The following is a 17,610-nucleotide window of genomic DNA, read 5'->3' as shown; positions in this document are numbered from 1 at the left end:
TCCCAGACTATTGTTCTTGGGCAATCAATGAAATGACATCAGTGTGTGTGTGTGGCCACTGAGGGGAATGAATGGGAGGAGATAAGAGGCGGTGGGAGGTAGCTTCTATATTCCACAACACAATTTAAATCCCTCACTTCCGTTTTGTTGTAATAGTCTTTCTCATACCAGCCAGTGTACGTTCCATCTGGGAGGGGATACTTAAAATTTTGTTCCTTTTGTGATAGCAGACTGCTGAGCGACTGCGCCCAGCTCGTAAAAACACCTGTATGAGAGGAGGAATTTTGTGTGCGCCTGCGTCTTTACGGTAGCCGTTGATCCCGCCCTCTCTTTTGATAGAAAACTCGGTGATGTCGCTCGGTCTTTAACGAGCTTGACCCAGAACCCGGAGAAGGAGGGGGAAAAAAGAGGGCAAAAAACAAAAAAAAACAAAAAAAAAAAACGACCGTCTGGAAGGGGCAGGCTTTTCAAGAGCAGGTGAGTAAATTCGTAAATGTTACCATATGGCTGCGTGTGCTGGGGGTCGCGTTTTTCCCCCCTCCATCAAATTATGGGTGCACTGCAGCGCTGGCAAGGAGTGGTCACAGCATCGACTCTCCACGGCTAGCTAACGATGCTAACGTAAAGTTCAAATCGAGACCCTCTATTGCTCGCCGTGCAGGACTCAAACAAGCCTTTGGTGCCAGGAGATAAAACAAAGAAAGCCGTCAGACCTGACTGTGAAGGACGCTTTAACCGAATATTCCCGTGCCTAATCTGTTTTTGCTACCCTAACGCTAGCCTGGCTATTTTTTGGCAGCGATCTGGGACGGCTATGTGGGTTATTGTGATGCTAACGCTGCAAGACAGCCAAACGAGGTCATGCGGGTGCTGAGCGAGCATTCACGCCAACTTGGGCTGATTTGATCTCCGGCGTTGTCATTTATTTGTGTAGTAGCGCTAGCGCAACTACAGAGTAAGTCAAATGCGTGGTCTTTGTTCGCCTTTTATTTATGTCTCTGTGTGCCAGCTCACCGCGTCGCTCCTGCCCCACGCTGCTATCTTAACGCTAGCAAATCAATTCCCGACATTGCGTGGGATTTCAGAAGGGGTGCTAGCAGTTAGCTGATCTTGCAGGTGATAGGTTTTGGGGTGTTCAAGCAGATATGGCAGTGTGATGCTCGAGCGTTTTTTCTTTTTTGCCTGTCTGCACTTAACTGTGGTTTGACCTACTTATCGTTGCAGCTGATGCCTCCTTTCTGCGGGTAGCATCCATATTTTTCAGCTGGAGAAGGGAGCAGATTGCACAGGCTTGACGGTAATTACGATTAGGAGCTCTCCCGTGTCCCGGAGCATAATTGGAAACCTGTTTGGTTAGACGTGTATGTATATGTTGCAGAACTCTCTGAGGTTAATGGTCTTCCATTTGCAGCCTGCCACACATCCTGGGATTATTAGCTTGTCAGCCTGTGAACCTGTTGTGTGAGTCCTGTGTGGACTTGTTTTTGTTAGGAAAGTGCCTGGGTGGGGATAACTGTCAGCCTGTTTGTGTGCCTGAACTCACAAACACTGGTTTCATTAAGGCACAAATGCACACAATGTGTTTTACACGGGCTTCCTGTACCTATCACTTTACCTGTAGCTGACTCATGTGTTCCAGGTGCCACCACACTGTCTGCAAGTCCTTGTTTGATTGTTGATGCGTGCTGCCGACACAGACTACAATTGTGTCTGCTCTCTTGAGGTGTACAGGTTAATCCCCGAAGGGCCGTGTGTGTGTGTGTGTCCCCATCTACGTTCGTGCATGTTAACTGTGTGTGTGCGTTAGGATGTAAGTGGATTAGGAGGCTAAAGCTTCAATCCCATTACAAGCCATGCTCAGCTTAAACTACCACCAGTGGCATCAAACTGACTTGAGAGCAAATTGCAGTTAGTTACTTTGAGATGTGTGAACAGATGTGCATTTCAGCAGTGAATATCTTGTTTCAGTGGGAGCTGGTGCAGGTGCCTCTGTTACTGACTAGATTTTAATTAAGTGGACAGAGGCTATATTGTTGCTTACATGTGAGTATGATCAGATATCCCCTGACAGGAGTGAGTGAGTCACGTTGACTGATGGGTGCAGAATCAGATGGAGCTGTCTGACTCGTGGTGTGTCAGTGTTCGATCAGATGTTGTAGTTGACCTCAAGGCACGGTACTTGACACGTTGAACCTCTTTTACTTCTCCTTGTCATGGTCGACTTGGAACAGTGTGGCTCTTTTAAAGAACAAAATAGGAAAACTTGTTTTTGTAGTTACATAGACTTTTTAAAAATGTGTATAAGTCCATGTTGTGACTCTGTACCTGAAGTCCACATGTAGGGTTGCTCCATTTGTTTCCTCTGGCACTTTATGTTTTGTCTTAGGTTGGTCTTTCTGGGCATATGTTTTTGACAGATATATGTGTGTGTATGTGTGTATGTACGTATGTATGTGTATATATGTCAGACCACAATGTCTGAAACCCAAGAGAAGATGGTGATCTGATTCAGTGGTTAGACCACTCTGCTTCTTGAATCAACAGCCCAAAAATAGACTGATTTTAGATGGAGCCTGCAAACAGTCACCGCAAACATTTAATTTGGTTGCATCAGACATGAACTAGTCTTTTAACCAGTCTGAAGTGCTCAGTTATAAAGTTACAACGTCTGCTTACTCAGATTTTGGTTAGTGGATTTATTAAACTTTTAAAAAGCAGAAACTTTGAGTTTTCAGGTAGTTGCAGGCGTACTTTTGGGACCAAATAAAGGAAAATGCGCTAAAAAGCAAAACAATAATTTTCTTGTTTTAGTATTATTTAAAAGCATAACTGTGATTAAAGTGAATGACTTTGTACTTGTAATCTCTAGGAGATTCGAGTGAAAGTAATGTTTGATGTACCTCATGTGAGAACAGAGCATGTAACCGTCCAAAGTTTACGATATGCCGACACGCCACGTGTTTGCTGCCCTGTGCACGATCTGGCCTTACACCTAATGACACCTAACTCATAAGATCATTTCCAGTAGCTGGAGCAGCCGTGATGCTGAGTTTCTCACTTTCTTTCTCACATTTAGCATTAGAAAAGGGAACTCATGATAATGTCAGTGTGTCAGAGTTTTTCTGATGTTATCCCAGATTTTATATTAAAAAAGAAAATGCTCTACTAACTTCTTATTTTAAAATAAATTGCGATGACTTAGCTATGCAGGTTCATAAAAATTGGTTCCCAAAGTTCACAAAAGCAGAACAGAAACCAGTAAATGGAGAACAATATTGGCAGGGTGGGAAGTGCCTTGTGGTCGTGTGATCAACATATTGACCATGGGGGATTTTCGCCGCAGCAAAACACTCTGTTGATGGAAGAAGACAACCATCAGCTGGTGGTTTATGAAAGTGTACCTTAGGTAGGTTTTCAAGGTTTGTGTACAACTGGTTCTATTGGGGTAGAGGATTTATAGTGAGCCAAAGATGCCATTGCGGACCTCTCCTCAGCTCTGATGTCGAATTCATAACATCCTGTTTCTCAGGAAGTGGCTATGAGGGGAAAGGGGAGCGGCAGTGGGACGACATTGATTGTTTTCATTGTTCAGCGAAACTCTGCGCTGACTTTCAAGGCCAAAACTAACAGCTGTGAGAGAGAGAGTCGGATGGAGGACAGAAGCCATGCGCATGTAAAGAGTGACATTATAAACACAGATGCGTGCACAGTCAAATGTGTCCTATGATCTTTTTCTTGCTCCCAAACCCTTTTCACACTTGCGCCTGTGCTCTCAGTTGCACAAACTTCTCATTGTTCCTCCAGCCTCCCAGGCTGACAGCTGCAAATTCCCTCCTGGCTGTGGTTAAACCACAATAACACACTTGCTCACACACAGTGTGTGTGTGTGTGTGTGTGTGTGTGTATATACATACACACACACACACACACACACACACACACACACACACACACACACACACACACACACACACACTCTCGCCTGCCAAGAAATATCCATCATGGTTTATAATTAATCTTGTGCAAATGGCATTAGTGCTCATTAGTTCAATAAGATGGCCTACAGACAGGTAATGATAATATTAATGATTTTAACAAGCCAAGAATTGAGACTATGCGAGTTTATCACAAAGCTATGTAAACAGAGCAGCTTTAGAGACTTGATTAGTTTATTTTGCTGTGTTTGGGTCACAATGACCAGTAAACCTGCCTTGAAGTGCCACAAAAGCACAGTAAACTCTGATCTCTGAGTGATTATTAGCTAGTGTCCTCCTTAGCCTGTTCCACACTGGATGAGTGGGTGGGCTGCTGTGCTGAATTGGCAGGAGACAATGCTAGGAATGCAAGATTAGCTTTTATCTTTGATTCAGCACTCCTTTCCTTATCGCCCCCAACCCCCCCAAGCTTCACCCTCTCATTCCCTCATCTTTCCTACAAGTCCATCTGTTTTATTTGTTTCCAGCTCTTAAAAGTCTGTTCATCTCAATCTCTAAAGGATGAAATCAACCCTGTCTGGTCTGTGACCATATAAAGGCATGTGGGTAACACGACAGCAGTTTGTGATTTGCTCAGGTAGGAGGTTATGACTCTCTGTGAGTCAATGAGGTGACATCATATCACTTCCTGGCAGCCAGCCTTATCCCACATGCAAATGCTGGTTTTGGTTCTCGTGGATTCCTTTGTCTTAGGAAACACTTAAGCCACGCCTGGTTTCCTCATCAGGTCATCCCACTTTCCCTCCCTCTTTTCCCATACTGAACACACCCCATTCTGGGATTTTATTTTATGTTTTTCTTTTTTTAAATGTCGTGTGCTTTGTTAGTCATTATTTTGAAATTCGTACAGGAACAGACAGGCACTGCAGCTGTCAGTTTACTAGGTAAAATGAAACTGAGAAAATGATCTTACTGTGTGGTAATAGTGTGTGGTAATAGTTTTGTTTTTAATTATTTTCTTTATAAGCTCATGCTGGGTCATGAAAGTCAAACGACGAGTCATTCATCATCACATCTTGAGCCCCAATGCTTGCTTTGTGCTTTGCTCTACACCTGTTATCTGAAGTGTAAATGCAGGGCCCTGTTTCTTGTTCAAACTTTCAGCTGCGTTGGTGCATGTGCGCCAGACAGTGTGACTGAAATTTAGTCACCCCCCCACCTCGTCCAACCGGTCATGCAGGTGTGTCGCAATAGCGGGTTTATTCACCTCATGAAGAGCTGGGCCGCTGCAGAACAGGGTGTATCACCAGATAAGAGGATCTGAGTCTCCACTATCCAGTTGCTTGCCTCTGGTATAACAATGTCTCTTTTTAAGGTACAATAACAAAAGATATAGAGGGAGGGGATATAAGGCAGTTAGGAGATTTGGGAATTAATGCTCGGAGCTACAGGTAGGGTGAAAACTGATTAGAGAGAAAAGCTTGGATTAAAAAAAGGGCAAAAAGAAGAGGTAGTAAGAAGAACATATGTTAGAATCTCTAAAACCTGCTTTTGCTTAAGCTCTTTATGCTGAAAATCGATGTTATCCAACCTAGAAATAGGTGCAGGTTGTTCAACTTCCCCAGCTAGCCTCCATATTCTGGCCAAATGTTGAGTAAATACAGGGTGTGTCCAAAGGCTGAAACTACTGTATATCTGTCTCCCTGCTGTGCCTTCCTCCTCACAGAGCGAGCAAACAACCCCCGTTGACACGCTTGTACGGTATTCTCACTGTGTTGCTGATTTTCAAGCCGATGCGTCTTCTCTAAAACACTTCTCGCCCTCTTTCCTCCACCTCTCCTTTCTTTCTCTGCAGTCCATTTCTACCTGCTTCTGGGGCTCGGTGGTTGGGTCACTTTCCACACATGAACAACTAAAGCGCCACTTCTGAACTTGGTGTGATCTCTCACCTCTTCTACCAAAACCTTGCCCACAGGTTAAGGTGTGTATTTTGGATTTTCTGTGAACCCAGTTTAAAGGCAGATGGTGCATTTTTAGTGGTCAACCCATAAGGAGAAGTGTGCAGTTCTCTTTTGGGTTAAAGGTTGTAAGTTGTGGTGTTAAGCTTCCTGTTTCAGTAAAAAAAAGCTTCATTCTCTAAGGGTAAAGGTTGTTTATATAAAGGATTTTCTATTTATCACCAGAAATTATTCTACTTGAATGTGGGGGGGAGTGACTTATCCAAGGACAGCATTTAGCTTTTCTCTGCTCTTATCTGAAACTTTATCCATGAAATGTCTTGTGATACAAAGATACTAATACATGTTTTAAAAACTTTTCTTGGCGTCTTATTTCTTGTGTGGTATCGGACAGTGTCAAAATTTAGAGGATATCTTTGTTTATTTAATGATGGTGTATTAAACTGCATGCAGTCATTGACGTAATGTTGTGATAAAATACTACATATCCACGTTTTATGATTTAACAAACTTTTATGGTTAAGTGCTATAAACCTCTGCTACCACTTCCTCTCTGCTGCAGTTTACCAGTGAAGTTGGGATTTCAGGGTTTTTTCTTTTTCTTGTTTTAATCCTTTGAACACGGTAAATTTTCCCACGCAGAATTTAAATTGGTTGGCCATGCAAATATATTTATTTTAGCCAAAAAAGACATTTATTTTTTAAAATCAGTTTTCCTCAATTCATCTTTTTTTTTTTTTTTTTTTTTTTTTTTTTTTCCTTCCTTGTATTTTGCAAAAGTTCTCTGTTACAAAGTTTTCTGCCTGCAGGCTGACCAGTCGCTGGTACTGGTTTTCTAAGCAGTCTCTCATTCAGTTGAGCCCCATAGGATGTGACTGACAAGGAAAATGAATCAACTGCTCTGTCTTGTATTTGTCACAAAGTGCTCGGAAATGCGACAGAGTGCAAGAGGAACACCTAATTTTATTTATTTATTTTTTTGTCTGTGTGTGTAGAATCCTTGTCTGTTGCTGTTGATGACGTGTGACTATGTGGGAAATATTGCTCATAGTTGTGACATTTGGGGGGGGGGAGATGAATGAAATGGACATGACAGGAAGTCTCTTCCTGTAAAATTCTAGTGTATTGGGAAAGTTCTCTGGTTGACGTTCAGTTGGAGGCGTGTCTTTACGCTAACCATTGTAATTTCATCACTGAAGCCAAATCATGAAGAGAACTCTTGTGAAATCCCGTAGCTCTCTAAAAAACCTCTGTCTTAGTTACCAAGCAAGATCTGAGGATAACCACCTCCCCATTCAAATCATGCATCAGCTGGATCTCGCTGTACTCTGTTTGGAGAGTGTGTTTTTGTTATACACCCTCTCCCACTGCTGTAGCCTGTTTTAGGGCTGTATGCATGTGTGTAACGCCCCCTTCTCTCCCCTTGGGGCTGTGTAGTGTGTATGGAGCAGTGCGAGAGCGCAGCGGCTCTGCTGGAGTCGGTCAGGGAGCAGGAGGTGCAGTTTGAACAGCTGACCAGGGCGCTGGAGGAGGAGAGGAGGAGAGTGGGCCTCCCCGCCACTAGCCCCTCAACCTTGGGTCGTCCCCTCCCTCACACACAGGTAACTCCCCAAAGAACCCAAATATTCCCATCTTGAGTCATTTCAACACCTCTACGTCTTTGATTGTATGGATCATTATTCCCTCCATCCAACCCTTGGCGTGAGTTCATGCATCGTTTGTCTCTTGACATTCATCCGTCCATCACTCATCCCCTATCTCCTTGGTCCCACCTCCTCCCATCCAGTGCTCAGCAAGGGCGTTTCTGTGCGTCATTCTTGTAACTTTTTTTTTTTTTTTTTTTTTTTAGATCTTTCTTTATGGACTCTGATAACATATGTCTGACTCATTAACTCTCATCTGCAAATTTATCATTACATGCCTTCAAAACCTATCAGCATGCCTACAGTGTCACTCACCAGACGCACTCTGACTCGCATTCATTTTTCATTCTCCCCTGCTGTGGAATTTCAGTAATTTTCTTATCCCTTCACAGCATTGTGCATGTGTTGCATAGTCCTCTAAACAAGTTTTCTTCTCCAAGTTTTTGTTTTGTTTTTTAAGATCAGATTCTTTTCTTTTGTGATCATGTCGCATCCTCAGTGTTCATTTGTTTTAAACTCTACTAGATGAATGGCTGTTTAAAAGTCGATATTCATTTCTGCTGTATGCATCAGTCTTAACTGTCTGTGTGTTGGTGCTGCATGTTGTATCTATTAGACTTGCAAATTTGTGTGTTGTACGTTAGAAATTGTTATGGCTGCTCCACAGAGCTTCCAGGTTTGGCAGGAAGCTGACAGGTTGGCTTAAGATGGCTTTTCAAAATGACAGTGGATACATTTTGACCATTTGGCCATTAACTGACACATTTTAGCTCTGATGCTGTCAATATGTCATTATATCTGACAACTGAGAGCACTTATTTTGTTGTCATTTAGCAGATTTGCTAAATGACAATAATGGATTTTGTGCAGATGTTATAAGACGTTACATTTTCTTTTTCAAATAAATTAAAAAAAGAGGGACTATTATAAGTAGGTATTTTCTTACATTTATTTAAAGCTTTTTAGAGGTTTAGCTGTGACTCCCACTTGTTTTGTTTTCCAGACTAATAATTTATGTGGTCCCACTGTTATCATGTGCCATTTTTCTTTACCATAGCGCTTATTTGAGCAGTTAGAAAATAATGGACCTGTTTTTGTTTGTTTGATCAAGTCACACTTTTACAGTAGAGGAGAAATGTTGGCACACTTTTGTAAGCAGTTCTTAAATGTTTTCCTTCCTTTTTCAGGGCGTGCTGACATTGATTAGATCTCATGTTTTGTCTTATGAAAATCCTTGAAAGCCTGAAGGCTACAAAAACTTTGTAATAGCTGTCAATGCTTTATGATAAAGGCACACAGTATCTGTTCTGCGATTATGGGTTCAAATGCATACCAGAGTTGTTTGTAAATCAGATGGTATTAAAGGAAGGACCAGCTCTAGAGGAAGTTTGTGCTTCCTTTACGGTGTATGCACAGTCTGCTCTTCCAATCTTCATATCGCTTTTTAAAAAAAACAAAAACACAGCCCTGCTTCCTTGTGGGCACACAATAAACCGCAGTAGCATTGCAACAAAGTGGAAGAAATTGTAAAAGGTCTTTAAATATTTTTCTGGTCGGCAGTAACAGTAATACTGAAACTGAGTGTCGAAACGCTAAACAGCTGCTGATAAACGCTTCCAAAATAGCTCAGTTGTGCTGCGCTTGCATGTGATTGCCACTAACCGAGGTAGTTGCATTGCTAGAGTGTTACTGTGGTTTAGAAAGAAAGTGTCCCAAGTCGTACACTGTGACAGCCTTTGATTATATAAGAGTTTAGTGCAGGAGGAAACGAGGTGTGAGGATGACTGGCTGCATTCCAAAATGTCCTCCTTCGTGTCTGGCAGTGATTCACAGACCATAAACATGCAGGGACGGTTTGGTCAGCACTGAATGTGCTTCAGCAGCAGTAATATCATCTGAGTGGTTAAAAGTAGACGGCACAGACTACTGGGAACTGTGCCTTTACCCTCAATCTTGTATATTGTTTCAGTGTAATAGTATATTTAATTTTTTTTTTTTTTCCTGTGTATTTCACAGTCATGTTTTCCTCTTTTATCCCAGAACGGGCGTTTAGGGGATGCAGACATAGAACGACTGAAGCTGACAGACACATATATAAACGGCACACAGGTATGTGATTGTACAAAGTTAAGCACATTTAAAAAAAATAATGTTCTTTTATCTATGCTTAAATATTTACACGTGTGGTGTCTTTGCTACAGTACAGGATGGTGGACCCTGCACATGGCGCTCTAGATGAGAGCTACACGCCAGAGGATGAATCTCAGGAAGTGCATTCAGTCTTTTCCGAAGAAGGAACCACGCGGCGGATGGACAATGGGGTATGTTAATCTAGCGCATGCTTCATTTTCACCGATGATATCAGACGTTATAAAATTTTAATTTAGCCATGAACATTTTAAAACACTGGACTGATCTCACTATGCCACAGATGAAGAAACCGATATCGCGCACAGTCCTGCCTACTGAGTCATTGTCCATCGATGGGGGCTTGTCAGTGCCTGGTATGGGCGTCTACAGCGCCACATTGGACCGTCCTTACAGGCAGCCTGGTGGAATGGACTACCCCACTGCTACAGTACCCAGAAACTACCACTATGGTCCTGTGGGTGGTTACGATGACTATCGCGGAGGTCTGCCATCAGAGGCCTACGCTAGTCTGAGCAGGGGTTCACACATGGATGATCGCTACAGGTGATTGATGCTTCTAGACAGTGTCTTGACGTTTAATGGTGACTGCTTTGCGCTACATTCAAGCGTACACGTCTTTACAAGCCACAGTGTAACGGAAGTTTCCATCATTGCATACAGGGGAATAACTTCCTGTTTTGCCTCATTAATTATTTAACTTTTTAGCCCTTGTTAATACTAATAGACATGTTTTTCCACACAATAATTCAAAGCTAAATATAATTCCCCCTTTTTTTTTAAGCATGCTTTTTTTGTAGTGCATATTCTAAATAATCATTCAGTCATGTGTGAAACTGACATGAGCAGAATTTATAGTTGACAGGCCTTGAACTTAACACCATAATAACATGATGGTAACATAGCCAGTCTATAAACATCTGTTCCGCATTTGTCCACAGACCATGAAGTGTCAGGGAGAAGCCGAGATGTGACATCAGATAACACGTGTCGATCTTTTCCACATTAGCAGCACCTATCCTGCTATCTCTGTCAATCTAACACTGTCTTTTCTTTGGAAAAGAAAGGATTAAGCTAACCCGACTCATCACTTTCATAACTGCCATCTTTACTCAGGCCAATGGATGGCTACAGGACTCTGGACTCTGGCTACCGGGCTCCGAGCCGCCAGCAGCTCGACCCGTACGCAGCACAGCCCCAGGTGGGTCGGGGAATGAGGGCCATGGGCTCTGCGATGGAGATGCGGTATGGGCACGGTCACTATGGTTTGGAGGATGATCAACGTAGCATGGGATATGATGAATATGGAATGGGGCCTCCACCTATGCACCCTGGAGGCTATGGTACCATGCCACGCCTGGGACCGGGGCCTGGGGGTATTGATAGACGAAGACTGAGGTAAAATAAAAACGTACTGTTCTGCACTAAGTCAATTCACAACATTACATAGTTTATTTGATAAATAAACGCTCTTGATAAATGCTTCCATCCACTTTTACAGGAGCTGCGAGGACACTTTGGACAGTGACATAGGCAGCGTTGAGCCATACGCCTGGGCCGTCCCGATGACAATGGAGAGAGGAAGCATGGCTTCTCTGGACAGCACATTGAGAAAACCTCCTACTTCGTGGAGACAGCCAGAGCTTCCGGAGGTTATCGCCATGTTGAATTACCGCCTGGACCCTGTCAAGACCAACGCTGCTGCCTTCCTCCAGCACCTCACATTCAAAAATGACAAGGTAAAGCAAACTCTGCAATTGTGTTTCTGGTAGTTCTCTCTTTGTATGCTGAGTTGTAGTGTTTCTTCTGCTAATTTCTTTTTTTTAAAGGAAGTATCTAATTATGTTTGTAGGTTAAATCAGAGGTGCGCCGCCTAAAGGGCATCCCAGCTTTGGTGTCGATGCTGGACCATCCTAGTAAGGATGTGCATCACTCAGCCTGCGGGGCTCTGAAGAATATTTCATATGGACGAGACCAAGACAACAAAATCGCCATCAAGAACTGCGATGGCGTACCTGCTCTGGTTAGATTACTGAGGAAAACGCACAACCAGGATCTCACAGACACTATCACAGGTATCACTGTTATGTAAAATACTTGTTTTTTGTTTTTTGATATATGTGGCTCTTAAATGTTACTACTATTTGGAAGATTTGTGTGGTGGTTATATTTTCTTATTTTAAAGGCTCAACTGTCTCTTTATTTCATTCTAAATTATCCCAGGCACCTTGTGGAACCTTTCATCCCACGATTCGGTTAAGATGGAGATTGTGGACCACGCCCTGCATGCCCTAGTTGACGAGGTGATTGTTCCACACTCAGGCTGGGAGAGAGGGAACAGCGGAGGAGGAGAAGAAAGCTGCAAACCACGCCATATGGAGTGGCAGACCGCCTTGACCAACACTGCTGGCTGCCTTAGGTATGCAAGAGATCAATGGATGCAAAGCAGAGGAAGTTGAAGAAGGAGAAAAGGAAGCTTATTTTAAGGAGAAAACATGCAATTATGTGCTTAACTTCTCTCCCTTTACTTCAGGAATGTGAGTTCAGAACGCAGCGAGGCCAGGCGAAAGCTGAGGGAATGCACGGGGCTGGTGGATTCACTTATGTACATGGTCCAGTCACAGATCAACTGCAAAGATGTGGACAATAAGGTTAAAAATTCACTTATAACTGTCCCTTTTTTCGCAAGACAGTTGTGCGATTTAAAAAAATAAATGAATAAATAAAAATTGGAGTTTGAGCCTTTTGTCCCCATTCACCCCTTCTTCCTATAGCTGGTGGAGAACTGCGTCTGCCTTCTGAGGAATCTGTCCTATCAGGTTCACCGTGAAATCCCCGGCTCTGAACAATACGCAGAGGCCATACCTGTCAACCAGGGCCCAGCTCCAGCCAGTAAGGGCGGCTGCTTTGGCTCTAGAAAAGGCAAAGGTTGGTGTTTTACAGCTACATTGTGTCAGATTTGTGGTTGAGTGAGTGGCAGTTACTGGTGGGGTTGAGCTTTTTGGTGGCAGAAGACCCTTTCCCTGTTTTTCACACTCTACTGTTTCCCCCCCTTTCCTTTTCTCCCTCCTTATTTCTTCCCACCCTATTTCACTTCTTCCTCTCTGTGCTCTGTTTAGATGAGTGGTTTTCCAAAGGTAAGAGTTTGCGTTTGGTGTTCTCACGAACCGGCGAAGCTGTCCATCCCTCTCATCACATTATTTTACTAATGCATATTGAAACACCTGGAGAAATAACGTTGAATTTACACGCATTCCACAGGCATGATCACACATAGCATTGCATGCTGATGGTGCTTGTTCCACTGGTTGCATGTTGGACCAGATAACAAGACTGAGAATATGAAACTGGTTATACCCCCCCCTCCCAACATCACTATATCTGTCTTATCTGCTGTTTCTTTTTTTTTTTCTGCAGGAAAGAAGGATGTAGATGATGGAAGTGCAGATATGGTTGATATTCCAAAGAGAACGACACCTGCCAGAGGTACTGTTTGTGTGTCTGCTTCTCTTTCAGATGATTTATAGTTGATCAGGGAGCTTGTGTTCATATAAAAGCATACAACTCTCTCTCTCTGCCAACTTTAGGTTATGAGCTTTTGTTCCAGCCTGAAGTGGTTCGTGTTTACACGTCACTGCTCAAAGAGAGCCAGAACCCATCAGTGCTCGAGGCTGCTGCCGGCGCCATCCAGAACCTGTGTGCTGGCCGGTGGACTGTTAGTATCATTTCTTATCAGTGATTCAGAGCTGGCTCTCTGCTATAAAAGGCTAATGTTTAATTTTGAACTTTAAAAGTGCATGAACCCTGAATAGTTGGGTCTGTCTTTGTTTTTATGTTATTAGATGACAACTAAAGTTGATCTGTTCTTTGTGCTTTTCATACAGTATGGTCGGTATATCAGGGCAAAGGTGCGTCATGAGCAGGGACTCCCCATGATGGCAGAACTGCTGGCTCATGGCAATGATCGTGTGGTTCGTGCAATGTCTGGAGCTTTGAGGAATCTTGCCATTGACAACCGAAACTGTGAACTGCTAGGTAAGATTGTTTCTTCTTAGCTGTTATCTATTATCTTAGCATCTGTGTCATTTTTTTTTTTTTTCTAAACATTCATTGCACTTTGGTTAAGAGTAAGAGTTTCTCTTGCAGGTTTGCATGCAGTGCCTCACCTTGTGGCCAACCTGCCTGGAGCCCAGAATCAGTCTGGGCGTAATCTATCCGAGGAGACAGTTGTGTCTGTACTGAGCACGCTCAGTGAGGTGCTAGGCAACAGATTGGAGCCAGCAAAGGTCCTTCGAGAGAAACGAGGCATCGAGAGCCTGGTGCTAATCAACAAAGATGGGTAAGTGTTCTCTGAGTGTAGAAAAGGTGCTTTGCGTATGTGTTTTTTTTTTTTTTTTTTTTTTTTTTTTTTTGTGTATAAAAGCAGCTGTTTTCTAACCGGTGTAAACCGTGTGTGTTATATAACAAAACTCATCAGAGATGATAACAGCTCAAACCCTTATCTCTGGTTATCTTTCAGCAAGCGCTCTGATCGCGAAGTGCGGGGGGCGAGCCAGGTCCTGCAGCTCGTCTGGGCTCACAAGGAACTGCGCCGACCTCTTGAGAAAGACGGCTGGAAGAAAACTGACTTCATGGTTAACATTAACCCAGGCACCACTACCACTAACGGCCCGAGCACTCGAGCTAACGGCACCTATGAAGACAGCACTACACCCCTCCTGGACAGAGGTGAGCAGAGAAAGTATTTACATTAAATTTTGCAGGAGGGTTATTTATGAAGAGTTTTACAGCTTAACTCATGAATTGTTTTTCTTTGTGTCAGGGGAAAAGAGGGACATGATTCCCCTGAATGACATTGGCCCTGGTTAGTAGATTTCTTTTAGATTTCCTTTGTTTTTGGGGGTTTTTGTTCTGCCTCAAGATTAAATCTTTAGCAAATTTTAACCTGTTTTCATCTTCCTTCAGAGGCCTACTCTACACTGGACCAGAAAGAAAGGAGACACACTCTGGATGAGACCACAGACACTTTACCGGTACTTAAAGTCACTATTAACATGTTGGATTGCTGGCTTAATGACATTAATCCCTAACCTCCTGCACAGCTCTGAATATTTCCTGATTGTAACCTTTTAAAACCTCACGATTACTGACACATCTTTTCTCACACTCATTTCCTGTCCGCCTTCTTTCTGTCTTTCTCGGCTCCTCTCTCAGCGAGGGGTGTATGGGGGCAGAAAGGGCTCCCTGCCTCTATTGGACTCCTACGATGGTTAGCCCTCCCCCATCCCCTCTACCCCCCTCTGCATGTAACAGCATGGTATGTCCAACTGACCTCTATTCCTGCATGAACTTTATGAACTCCTTTTTGTCTCTAATAACTGAAAACCTGAGTGAAACCTGGTCCAAGTCTGATTGTGAACTAAAACAGGCAGAGGTGTCGTTGTACTGATGCTTAAATATGAGATACCCTGATGTGTTGTGTATTCATGCTGGTATAGTATGCTGCTAGGTGTTCCTTGTGCATTGTCCTCTGTCATTGTAAATCCGAACCCCGGGCTGATCATTAAATAACAACATTTAGATCCTCAGAATAATAACTGTTTATGCATTAGTGTTGTCACAATACCACAGTTTTAAAAGTTACTTACAGTCCTTTTAATACAAAACCAAAGTTCTGTGTCAGTTTTCTACCCGGTTGCTGTACATGATCTCATGGGACTGTTTGGTACAAATGGCATGAAACTTCAGGCCCATTTTGTGCCTTATGCATGCATTTATTTTGTTAAATGCCATACAAAAAAGTTACTGGTCACATTTGTTGTTCTTGGCAAGAAATGGCACATGAAAATCAAAACTATTCTGATGAAATTGATGCTTCCCAAAGCAGTTTTGCTGTGACAGCTACTCTAATCTTAGTCCCCCTCAAAGTCCTTTACAATCAGCTGCTGGAGTGGATTTAAGAATGTCGGGAAGTGTTAATGCTTTTGTCATGTTGTGAAATATTTGTCTGGTTTTTCGGAGATCCACTGTTGTGGGTTGTTATTTGTGTGTGAGAGCACACTCTTGTGGTTGTGTCGGCTACTACAATAACAGACACCCAAGAATAGAAATGGGTTTCATTGATTCCTTTGAGTTTGCGAGGAAAGTAGTGGCAAAAAGTGCTATTTCTTAACAGCTTTGTTTGGATTACTTTGTAAAATGTTCCTGACTGCATGACCAGAACGGTGAGGGTTTTAAATAAACATGTTTGGCAGTTAAGACACGTAACAAATCACACACAGAGCAGCCCGGTCACTTGTTTAGAGTCGTTAATGGATGATTGACTTCAGCACAGACTTCAGTTTATTATGGAATAGTTCTATGTGCAGGGCAGCAGGCCAGGAACTAGAATCTAATTTAACTAAACTAAAGCAGTAATGTGATTATAGTAGCCTCCTGTTGAAAGGTCATTTACTGTGACAACACTAGTGTGTAGATTGCCATACTTATACCACACAAGTCTTTGTGTTGCCTCCTTGTTTGATGTCTAAATCAGCCACATATCTTTTGTACTTGTGTTTTTTTTTTTTTGTTTTTTTTTTTTTTTTAATCATTGTGTTTTTGTCTCTTCCTCCAGAAAAACTGATAGTTTGCATCACCCAGACTGGGCCGTCCCTGCCCTACCACTGCTACTGAGGAGAGAAGATCCAGACTCTCCCTCTCCTCACCCCTTCCTTTCCCCGTTTCTCTCTCTTATCACCACACAAATGGGATCAAAACATGGGGGCGGGGGGGTTGGCATCCAAAGAAAGTGGTTGTGTTGCAGGCAAAGACTTTCAAGCAACACACACGTGCAAATTCAGTTGTAGCAGCAGAAATGTATTCCGTTTATAACTTATAATTATTCTGTAAAGGCAATCACCTTTGTTGACAATCATTTGATTCTGGTGTTGTCCTCTGGCTTGCTTTTTTTTTTTTTTTTTTTTTTTTTTTTTTTTCCATGCTGTTAACTTTTTTTTTTTTTCCTTTTTTTTCCTCTTGGCAATTTTATTGTCATGTTACAGCCACCTGACATTGGCCCTGATAAGTTTGTATTTAGACATTTAAGTAGGGTATATACTGTATATAAAAAGAAAAGGGGGGTGACTGCAGTAGTTTTGGCTCATTAATTTAATTAATGGGAGGTTGGGACACACCGACAGCCCGCCCTGTAGATTGAGAATGTTTATATAGGAGTTATTTTCCTGTCTAGAGTTATTTTCTCTCAGTTGGGATGACAAGAAAGGGCAGGTGTGTGTATATTTATCATACAGTAAACCTGTGGGTGTGTGTGCACGTGGAAAATGAATATGGACCTTTTGAATGATTGTGTGTTGATCCAGATGACACCACATGTTTTTCCATCAGTTATGCTTTTTTTTTTTTTTTTTTTTTTAATTGTGTGCTCCTCTTCCTGTGATGAAGCTGTTCTTGTTTTGTTCCCTTTATGTCCCTCCCCACATGGAACATTTAGGAGAATTTCAGCTGCTTTATTTTGGATTTTCCTGTTTGGGTTTAGCCAACTAAACCAGCCAACACTTCAGACCTGGTACTGAGATGAAGCTGTGAACAAACACTACTAAGCCACTAAAATATTTCGACATACAGCTTCAGAAGGCCCTTAACCATTCCTGTACACCTGCCTGTTCATCTTTTCTTTTTCTTTTTTTTTTTCTTCTGGACCAGCTGAAGTGACTTTTTGGAAGAAATTTAAATATAAAATTCTGTAGCTGTTTTTTATACATGCTTGTCTGTATTAAAACATTTGGGAGGCTTCTGTACTCAGAGGAGACTCGAGTTTTAACAGGTTGGGAGAGATACAGGTGTAATTTAAACTGGGAGGCTGGCAGAAGGCACATTTTGTTTTTTGGGTTTGTTTTTTTTTTTTGTATTTCTTTGTGCGTCTGT

At 42.5% G+C, this 17,610-nt stretch overlaps 1 protein-coding gene across 8 annotated transcripts; it reads left to right on the top strand.

Moving 5' to 3' along the window:
• Positions 1–147: 147 nt before the first annotated feature.
• LOC113037648 (catenin delta-1-like) lies at positions 148–16,623 on the top strand. 8 transcript variants are annotated; one of them, XM_026194946.1, is made up of 21 exons: positions 148–477; positions 5,791–5,916; positions 7,331–7,494; positions 9,577–9,645; positions 9,738–9,857; positions 9,968–10,230; positions 10,801–11,082; positions 11,186–11,423; positions 11,537–11,759; positions 11,908–12,103; positions 12,218–12,335; positions 12,459–12,612; positions 12,804–12,821; positions 13,102–13,170; positions 13,272–13,399; positions 13,569–13,719; positions 13,831–14,023; positions 14,204–14,412; positions 14,507–14,548; positions 14,650–14,717; positions 14,899–15,001. In XM_026194946.1, exons 3-21 carry the CDS (start codon positions 7,336–7,338, stop codon positions 14,956–14,958), a joined length of 2,760 nt encoding a protein of 919 aa, XP_026050731.1. In that variant the 5' UTR covers positions 148–477; positions 5,791–5,916; positions 7,331–7,335; the 3' UTR covers positions 14,959–15,001. The 8 variants fall into 8 exon arrangements, with proteins under 8 accessions (XP_026050731.1, XP_026050738.1, XP_025998076.1 ...); XM_026142256.1 differs by lacking the exon at positions 148–477 and adding an exon at positions 502–955; XM_026194953.1 differs by lacking the exon at positions 5,791–5,916.
• The last annotated feature ends 987 nt before the right edge of the window (positions 16,624–17,610 follow it).

Source organism: Astatotilapia calliptera, chromosome 2 (assembly GCF_900246225.1).
Source record: "Astatotilapia calliptera chromosome 2, fAstCal1.2, whole genome shotgun sequence".
NCBI classification, from domain to species: Eukaryota; Metazoa; Chordata; class Actinopteri; order Cichliformes; family Cichlidae; genus Astatotilapia; species Astatotilapia calliptera.
Note: the sequence above shows the minus strand (reverse complement) of the source record. Positions and strands in the feature narration are given on the sequence as shown.

Coding starts and splice junctions, on each gene's coding strand:
- LOC113037648 (XM_026194953.1), top strand. CDS start 7,336: ATGGAGCAGTGCGAGAGCGCAGCGGCTCTGCTGGAGTCGGTCAGGGAG. Junction 13,400..13,568: donor TGTGTGCTGGCCGGTGGACT/GTTAGTATCATT, acceptor CTTTTCATACAG/TATGGTCGGTATATCAGGGC. Junction 14,024..14,203: donor GTGCTAATCAACAAAGATGG/GTAAGTGTTCTC, acceptor GTTATCTTTCAG/CAAGCGCTCTGATCGCGAAG.